Source organism: Schistosoma haematobium, chromosome 4 (assembly GCF_000699445.3).
Source record: "Schistosoma haematobium chromosome 4, whole genome shotgun sequence".
NCBI classification, from domain to species: Eukaryota; Metazoa; Platyhelminthes; class Trematoda; order Strigeidida; family Schistosomatidae; genus Schistosoma; species Schistosoma haematobium.
Genome location: NC_067199.1, coordinates 28,623,640 through 28,634,312, shown reverse-complemented (window position 1 = coordinate 28,634,312; position 10,673 = coordinate 28,623,640). Strand labels below are relative to the sequence as shown.

Below are 10,673 nucleotides of genomic sequence, written 5' to 3'. Positions count from 1 at the left end.
ACATTTGAAGTGGCGAAACTGGTCCATATCCATATACTTGATTCTTTGTAACATTATACATGAGTATATATATATATATATATATATATATATATATATATATATATATATATATATATATATATATATATATATATATATATATATAATGAATTAAGTATTCATATTTACATATGCATAAGAATACGGTTGATAATCTAACTTACGGTTTAACAGAAAAATCATAGCCCACAAGTGCTACAGCTTTTAATAGATATCCAACTGTTTGAATCTTCTGTCTGATTATAATTGCTTCATTTGAATTTACTTGCAGTTGAAAAGTTATCGGCATGTAGACAAAGTCTTCAACGAATTTCACTCGAACTTCTACAATTGTACTAAAGTTTACTGTTGGTTGTGAATTTCGTGGTTCGACTTTTTCAATAGTAACTACAGGAGTTTTAGAGACCTAAATTCAAAGTGTTTGCAAATGATAACAAATAATAATTTATTGAGTGCAAAATTGAGAGATTGACTACAACTTAGGTTTACATTTACATGCAGTTTATATTTGCGTTATTAGCATTCATCTGAAATGATTTGCAAGGGATAACAAATGTTAGGCAAACAGCATGACTGATTTATTTTTCGGTCTGATTTAAATGAAAAGTATTTGGGTAAGTGGGACATCCAGATTTGGTTGAAAATTACCAGGAGCTAACGTGGAGTGGTACTATATTTCATGCTGCATTATAAAGCTGTGCAATTTAAACTGCTCCATGCTAAAACATTGATATTTTTGTATTTCAATTGCTAACGTCTGTAACCACTAATTGCTTCGGTATAAATCAACAATCACTAAGTCAAATATCGTAAAATAAACGGCCGTACCTTTTAATGCTAAACAAGAGATCTTGACTAAATCTGTACCTCTTCTAATTGGGTCAAAAATTTATTTCAGTGGAGCATATTAGTTCACGCTCAGTCAATTCAGTGACACATGGATGGTGACTCGAAATTAGACTATGATACAAGAAATCGACGTGTATAGGAAAATGGTGGTCGATGTAATCTGGGATTCGATACCAAAATCAGTATACCTACAGAACAAAAGTGTTTAGACTTAGTTTGTAGGAGTTTGGATTATTCGGCTGTAGATTTTCTGATCGAATTCTGACTAGTCATATTTGGTGCATGTGCAGCTAATGCAGATCACTTTCATATTGTTGGGACAGCTCCCGAAAACTACGACTGAGCCTCCAGAGGCCCTAGATCAGCCAAAGAGTTCCATCTAATCAGAGAGTAATGAAGATTTCTAGAATATCAAAGTGGCATGCTACTATTGATCGGTGGCATAACATGTTTATTCGAGGACTAGTTAACAAGCGCTAAATACCCATGATTTTCTGTACAATTTGATTGTTACCCATCAAGCACTTTCTCAAGTCTTCTTCTTCTTTCTTCTTATTTGCGACTCGTAGGGTTCTAGCGTTTGATTGCTCAAGTTATACGCGGTATATTAAGAATCTAAACTAAATATAAAATTGAACAGTGTCCAAATATAGCGCTATAAGAAGTGACTAGTGAATGTCAGACGTTGGTGAACTTAAAACATGACATATCTATGGTTGAAAACAGTGGCCGGCCACCATACGTACAGGTAATAAATGGTCTGAAAGATTCTTTTGTACGCACACATGACAGCTCAATCAAACAACCTCCACCGTAGGTCTGGTTATGCAGTGAGTGGCACTGCAAGAAGATTTTCACATATAAAAACTATTGTTATACTGAATGTCATCGTATATGTCATAGAGAATCCAGCTGCACAAAAAGAACCCACCGTCGTTCTTCGAAAACCTATTTCAAAAAAATACAGATCTGGTGCGATAACTCACAAAATATTGATATCTCAGACCAAAGCACGAAGTTACCGCCGAAGAAAGTATGTAACTTTGGATATTATTAAACAACGTACTCGCCTTCGACCCGACACAGCATCTGATATCACTCTCATAAGCCCAGAAACCTGGAGGGATATTGGGAGTCCCACAGTTTATTCAATAACACAACTAACACGCAGTGCATCTGGTAGGAAGTTGACTATTTTTGGAGAAGTATTCTGCACTTTTTCTAAATGTAATATGACAACGAATGTAACAGTCTACCTTACGAAGAATCCAGCACTTGACTTGTTTGGATTAGATCTGATAGACACTAAAACTAGCAGAGAATTTGATTAACAACATCTGCAGCCGAATCAGAACTGAATACCCCTTAGAGTGGAAGCAGAAAAATGCTGTGCTACAAAGACACCACCACGTGTTTATAGAAGGATTGGGAGAATGTACGAAAGTCAAAGCAATACTAACCCTCAAACATGTTGTTTAGGTGAATTAATAAATGAAAACATAAATCAAGCTTACAGGAGTTGTGGGTATGGGTTGCTCCATAGACGTTACTGGAAGCGTTACAACTAAAGAGCATACAGTTAGTGTTCCAGAAAGCATCCGAACAGACGTTTGTGTTGTGTCACCCAAGACGTAGGTGGTATCATACCATAATTTCACTGCGAATTGGAAATTATAAGAAACATTCCATGGGTTATTGTTTCTAAATATACCAATTGTCGTTGTGCCTGTTGTTCTTCGCCCTTGATATACAGTGTATTCTGTTATTAGCCTGATCTGTAATGTTAGTTGAACAATCAAATTGAAATACGATATCAAAACATTAATTAATGTCGGATTACTCGATAGTGATGTGATAGTTCTTTGTTTATGAATATCAGCGGAATCAATAGGATACCGTTTAACATCACTGAGTAAGAAAAATCTATACTTTATGCCTGACTTCGAGAGAAATATTATTGTTCAACTTCCAGCAATCAAACTAGTAAGAAGTAATACACACAAAACACCCCACACATATACGACATGTATTGTAATGAGAAGATATTATACACTGTTCAGTCATGTGGCATATAAGTTTTCGGGTCAAATCAATTATATGTACATAACTCAATGTAACTGATCCAGTGAAGATGGATACATGACAAAGTAAAGGATGGAATAAATCTATTGAAAATCCATTACTGTTTCATATGATGAATACAGCGCAAAATCAACAGCGTTCAACATCAGATAAATAGAACCAATGACTATTGCAAGGATTTTGCTTTTGCATTTAATAAGCATAGCAGAGACAAAAACCAACAACACTTTTTTTGTTTAGTAATCTCCTCTTTAAAGTTTCCACCTCCTAGATTAAAGCAATGTTCATTCGTTGTTTTTATTAAACATTAAATGTTAGATTATGTGCATCTAGGAATCATTGATCAAAGGAATGTCTAAATAATTTTAACAATTTAGAGTTTCCATAGATCAGTGAATACTGAATTAATAAACTGGTTGAAATTCATGTCAAACACAAGTCAAAATATTAAAAGTAGAAAGCTTTACTGTTAAGGGCTATACAAATTTATACTAATGGTGTAACCGTAGTTTATGTTACATGCAACATGTAGTAACTGTGTATGGATATATAATTAGACACGTATTATCAGTGGAAACTCGTCCGTTATTATAGAAAATATAGTAAAATATGAAACTATGAATTTGTGACCTGTATATTATAGTCATCTCCCTATTCTTCTTTAACCCATTGATCATTACGCAAACTCCTTTTGATATTTGAAATCTCGGGTCATTACATGAAACAATGAATTTTATTTGGTAAAGAAGATGTATTCCTATTTATCAAGCAGACACAGAACTGAATGTCTCACTCCGAATTCATTGAAGTTTTAATTCTAATCTCAGTAAGAAGGTGTTCGAGAAAATCATACATGAATCTCAACATCTGATTGAACTTCTAATAACAGTGCACAGAATGAAAATTCTCCACTAGCCGTTATCTCATTGTAATGAAGGATCTATGATATATGTAGGTAATTAGTGGAAGTGTTATTCAGTAATTATTAGATATTCTCCAAACATGTTTCCAGGTAATACTGATATTACAATGACGAGATAAGCTTGTTCATTCAAATGATTTTGATTTGAGACAAATTCTTAGAAACAGACTAAATTGTTTAATGACATTCATTTATGTAATTAATTCATAAAACTATTAATTAGTTAAGGATAAGCAGAAATAATGAGGAATATTTGTCTAGAATGAACATTGAGAAGTGATGCCTGATAGGCGGAAACTATTAACTAAGAAACTAAATTGTCAAGATAATTATAACTGTTATTCTGAATTAGGTTAATTATAATATGCGAGTCGACATTCAACTTTATCTGACTGTTGTAGTCAAATAATGGCAAGCCAAATAGAATTGTTATCAGGGAAAATATAAATAAAATCCAAATGTCTAATTCAATATTTATGAGGAAGTATGTTGTTATTCCACTGAATGTACTAATAAATGAGAATTTGATTACATGTGTTTTTTCATTGCAATAATAATTATAGGAATCATTATTATCACGTAGTGCAGACAGACACATTTTAGTATACACTATACTTTGCTATCAATTTCGGAAGCCTTTATGCAAACCAAACACTCCGATGAGTTACTGATCATTTCATCAGTGGAGAAACGTGGATCTATTCCCAAATATGTTGTATACACATATACTCATTAAATTCAGATGTCAGAAACATTCGATTGATAAACACCCAAGCATAGATGGGCTCGTGTGGTAGCATGTATTACATGCAATCATAGAATGTGCAGATATGTTAGATCATCTCAAAATTCACATAGAGATAAAAGTTTCCTTTCGCAATTTCACGTTACATGCACATATAGAACGCACAATCCCAGCACCATACGCTCAAAAAAAATAAGTATATATGTGTATATGCAATCACCCTAGTTCATAGCCTAGCAGTTTTTTCACTGAATGAATATCAAGTACTCAAATCAATATTTTAATTGATCGTCGGACTTTTCTTCCTCTATCCAATATACTCCAACATAAAGTATGCTGTTTATGAAAGACTAGATCATAATACATTAGTCAATGACACAATATGTAATATAAAACAAAAGTATTTATCAAAAATCCAAACTCTCAGTATTTAGAAAAGTGTTAAACGTTCACTCATGCACTTTCATGAGAAAATACGGATTATATTCTCAAACTAGTTCAGATATTTATCAGTTGAGCGAGGTTTTCTTAGATATTTTCAATGACAGTAAAAACCATCAGCAGATGAGCAGTTTGTATACCAACCAAATTATGAGAAAACGAAGAGTAAATTTAGTGAAATAATTTAATTTCTATTACTGATATATACTTGATACCACAGTAAGTAAATATTAGCGATTAGCGAGGATTTGTTGAACACAAAACAGTAACCATTAACATCAATGGATTCGTGATAAGTATTAGACCTACATCCTAAGTATTTTAACGTCTTAAAAGTTATATGCATACTAAATGCTCGATAATGAAGCTCATTATCTGAATAATAACTTCAAAATATGCATTGAGATACCACTGCTTAGCATATTGTTATATTATTGTTATTATGTAATACAGTAATTGATTTCGGGTTCATTCTAACAAGCTGTATAGTGTAAGTACTCAGTGTAATGAAAATGTCAAACAATGAATTGAAGATCGAGTGGATTATGTTTTTATTCAGTATGAATCTCTAATAACAGACATATTCGGTCCAGACTTTTTCATTCAAGAAGAAATGGCAAAGCTGAGGAAACTGGATTTCCAATTAAGTAGTTATTCTTCTGGTGAAGGTGAAAGGGATTGAAATAGTCATAAGATATGTTTCGAAGTGAACGACTTGATACTAAATACGTCTCATGACTTTAAGCACAAAACGTTGATATCACGGAATGCAGAATTGTCAAACAATCCTTTTGGTGACCTTTGCATATATTGATATTTATCATATGAAAATCTTGTCCATGAATATGTTACAAAACATGATAGTTGACGGTACAAAATCAGGATCGGTCATTTTACATCAGGGACGAAAATTGAACTTGTCTGATCATGAGTAGACTGAAGAGAATAAATAAACAACTGTTGGTCTGCTGGGCAGTTATTTCAATCAGAAAGGTTACTGCTATTAGTGATATTTATGATTTCGGAACATCAGAACTACTGATATTTGTTTGTTTGTACTGAAGTTCGAATTTTCGGGTTTTACTCATCATATTTGATTGATTCATCTGGGTTGAGTCCTGTTGATCAATTCATATATATGTCGCGATTGGAGAAAAGGATGATGATAGAGTGCCAATTAGAAGTAAAACCATTATTTACTATTGTGATTTGTTAACAGACTATAATTGTGGTTATGTATTAATGCAGTCAATTGTGACTTTGTACCATTGGTTATGGTTCATAATTGCTGAATACAAAACTGTCTCTTGCATAGTAGTTTTCTGTTTTGATCTTAGCCATGTTTGGATAAGTTAAAGGACAGTATTGTAAGGTTACTTATTGATTATCTGTACACCGGCCGTGATAAAGTGTTTCGAAAAATTGTTGGATTTTACAGTTTACCTAATGGATCGATTTTAGATGAACAGCCACTCAGTAATAGAAAGCATTAGGAAGATGCTTTGCACTGGAATGGCACACCTCAGCATAGCATATCCATGGCTTGAATGTGGACCCACCCAGTACATTGAGTTATCATAGCAAACGCTTAGCCTTTAGGTCACTGAGTTGTCATCCGACGGTTTACATGTCTAACATAATTTGTGATAGTCCACAGACGCCATCCGATGCCGATGTTGGGTACCTGCCTTACACTCGACATTGTTAAAGAATACTGTGTGATAATTATGTCCCTAACTAACGAATTGTTAAGTTTGTCTTACATTGTTCCCACTCGCTCCCTTTCCACTCCTTTGTATACAGTTTTATACTACTTATTCACATCCAGTAAGCAGTTGTATTCCCAACAATTTTTAAACTTATTTTTTAACGCGAGTTGTAATGTAATGCTCTGAAATGTTCACATATACTTATAATGTTTATTGTACTTATCATTACAATCACTGTACCTTAATCACTGTAGCGGTTATCCACCGCTTTGTGCATTTGTTTAAACGCAACGGTTTCCATATTTTTTTGCTCTTGATTCGGGTTTCGATTGTTCATAAACTGTTATCAAATTTAGACACAGCTATTAGCTGTCCATTGTACTATCGTATGTTGTAATTATTCTTTACGTTACTGTTGCAGGAATCCTTTTCATTTCATACTTGAAGGACGCGTTTGAACGCCCCAGACACCTCACGAGTTGATGTTTGTAACTAAATGTTGTGTATTATTCAATAAAGAACCGCTAGTGTAGACAAATCGTTATTTTGGAAACTTCGGTTTTGCGCGTATCTCAATCAGGTGACTTGGACGCTTCGATAGATCTAACAACAATCAAATCGTTGCTTAAACGCCTATCACAACAATCTGATATGGCCTGACTGCACTAGTCGGATTGGTTTTACGTTTAAAAACAGATCAAGTTTAAAGACAAGTTGTCCTTGTTCTGACCATAGATTTCATATTGACTGGTGTCTTCAGTATCGCGTTTACACTTCTAGCAGAATATCTGGCTTCCTATAATGTCCCTTGATGATGATGAATAAACACTGTGATAATCCATCAGTTTGGGGTTGGTATTTCTTCTTTCAATCCCTTCCTACCTAGTTATGTTTCTTGTGAAGTCTTCAAAACTGGTTTTATTATCAAGGTTTGACTTGATAGTTGAAAATAACCTGTGCATCAGCTGAAATGTTAGTAATAAAGTGATAGTATATTGATCATATCCCAATCAGTAGAAAATCGAATTTCTCGCGTTTTGTGACTTTGTGTAAACTATTCTTCAGAGTAGACAAATAAAAAATGAATAACCGAATCAAATTTACACAGTTTTAGATCGCATAAAAGAACACGTCGAAAGATTTATTTTATTATTTTATACGATTTTAATCTGTGTTAATTTTTTTCGGTTACCTTTTTATATATCTGCTCTGAAGAAGCGGTTTACACAAAGTCCAAAAACACGAGAAATGCGATTTTCTACTCATCGGAATATTACCAATATATCGTTGTTTTATTATTTTAAGGTAATTATTTATCCTCAGGTTAGACGTCACTAACTTTAACTGTTTATTTGTCTCTTTCTGTGACGAGATAATAAACTTTATACATCAGTTTATTAGCAACTGTCTTAATTGTTTATCAAATATGTATTAATTTACTTTTCTAGATACTTTCCTCAATGTGTCAACTTTCCAAATATAACGATTTTTCTAGAATGACTGTTTCTTTAAATTAACCCGTTAACCGCCTTTAAGTGATCAATAGATTTGACCACCATAGTCAAGTTGATGCCATCTGACATACCCTCAGCATGTTCATCTTACTTATCTGACTTCGTAAGAAAATAATCATTTTAGTGATCAGTTTCTAAAGCCATTAAATTTCTTCAAATGTAAATTATTATTTTACTTTCTCATCTTTTCCCTAAACTTCACTCAGATGGTGCACGTTCTTCTGTATTTTGAACTGGATTATGTATGATGTAATCTATTTCTAGAATCCTGTCTCCGCCTTTTTATAAACATTCCCAGTTAAACTGTTGGCAAAAACTGTATGGATAATATTTTTACTTCTTTCAAAAGAACTGTCTTCTTAGTATTATACATCTACGTCGACCACGGCCATAAGAAAGACGTCGCTTATATAAAATTTGGGTACTTAACTTTTTCATAGAATTAATATAACGAGAGAAATATCTTGTTAACGTACTAGATGAATAAGCTTTTCTATCCATGTGCATACAATTTGTTATCCATTGTAATAACCAACACACCAGTCTTTATACCTTCATGTGAATTGATGAAATAATGAGGAATAGATTGATTTCATTTGGTTAATCAGATAATTTATAACTAAAGGATCTTGTGGGTCTAAACTGTTTGACATTTATACCTTTTTCGAATCGATCATTGCTTTATATGTTTCAAATGTTATTACTTACGAAACACAGAAATCCAAAGTTAATAAAAAATCTGAAAAAGGTGTTTCAATTATAAATGAGTTTTGATTCTCCCTACCATTTACTTGTTTATTGACTTGTGGTACCTCAATATAAAGTGACAAGCAATATAAATGATTCAAATACAATCATACCGGAGTCAATTATCAAGCATCAAAATTTCTGTTATTCGTGCTTTAAAATTATTGATACAAGTTTGTTAAAGTAAACACGTAAAGTTTGTCCTCCCTTATGAGTTTTTTAAAAACCACAGAAATGGAATCAATCTTTATGATATTTTAAACTCACTTTCTTAGTTGAATTATTTTCTGTTAACAAGTAATCCACGGAACATGGTTCCGCCTTTATTTTACCAGTATAAGTTATATAAACACTATAAAGTGCTCTCGCAGAAGGCAGGATACTCAGTTGAAGATTAAAGAATTGCAACTTTTCAGCTTGATTCACGACTGAGGTATCCTTTAATGTCAAGACATTATTCGCAACCTGTTCGTTAAAAAGAAGGTTAGCATGGTTTATACTGACAACTTACCAAATTAGGACCTGCAAATGGTTTGACTTGACTCTCACAAAAATTCACTGTAGAATTCTTACCTAATGGTGAGATTTTCGCTTCAAACAGAACGGATACCAAACTTGGTTTATACATCTGGATAAAAACTGTTAGACGAACTGATCGATTCATCATTGGCAAAGTAGTGTCATAAACACCTAAAATATATTTTAAATTAAATTTGAATATGTACATATGAATATAAAATAAGACTTGCTCGTCCCAAATATTCAAAGTAATATGAAAACAAGACCATTTTGTGAAAGAATGCCTGTCAACGAGTTCGGGAATGAAATATAATGAAAAATAATAGTTTAGTTTTTTTGTTTTTTTAACACGACAGTGAGATCTATATGAAAAATTCAGCTTGATAGAAGCTAAATGATAGCCAACTAAGAGTAATTATATGCTTTATAGTTGTAAGAGCTCTAATGGTGAGTAATGGTAGTGACCCTGGGTAAATTAAAGTTATAATCTTCCAGTCTGACTGAGTTTAACCGCATCAAATGTGAAGCAATTTCTTTACAAATGACCCTAAAAAATGAACCAAATTTCCAGCCAGTTCTAAACTAATCAGAAAGCAGCTTTTAAAAATAAGTAGTTTATGAAAAAAACGCAGAGATTACAGTGTGAATGGATTCTAGGTAATTAATGAATATATTAATGTCTTCTACCCGTTGTTCCGCCTGAGATTTGAAGAAACAAAGAGATATTACTTCAACCGTGCTGTTAGAGGTTATCCGTCTTCGCTAATCTATAAAATGACCCAAAACTAGTTCTCACATTATTTTTCGTTAGGGATAGCACATTTAGGGTAATGGTTAGGGCTTTGGAGATTTATTCACAAAATGACAAATTAAAATTCCTCTGTTGTCGTATGTGTGAGTGAATTTCAGTCAAAAATACTAGAGTATATATTTGATCAGTTCATTCATAAAATGTAGTCCCATTAGGTATGTGTTTGTTTTAGGATTAAAGATTTAAAGTTAGCACATATGGATAATTCCGATTTGCCCGTTAATTACAATCAAAGGAGACAGAAGTAGAATTTTGATACACTAAACACTTACGATTTTAATCTATATCTGCA

At 32.9% G+C, this 10,673-nt stretch overlaps 1 protein-coding gene across 1 annotated transcript in view; it reads right to left on the bottom strand.

The window, feature by feature from the left end:
* Positions 1-202: 202 nt before the first annotated feature.
* Positions 203-10,673, bottom strand: part of JMJD6_4 (jumonji domain-containing protein 6) — a gene marked incomplete at both ends in the record, with an annotated part of 63,050 nt that continues 52,579 nt past the window's right edge. Inside the window, 3 exons of the mRNA XM_051219347.1 lie at positions 203-448; positions 9,319-9,516; positions 9,563-9,741. Of these exons, the coding sequence (XP_051066705.1) occupies positions 203-448; positions 9,319-9,516; positions 9,563-9,741 (623 nt within the window). The remainder of the gene's footprint in view (positions 449-9,318; positions 9,517-9,562; positions 9,742-10,673) is intronic.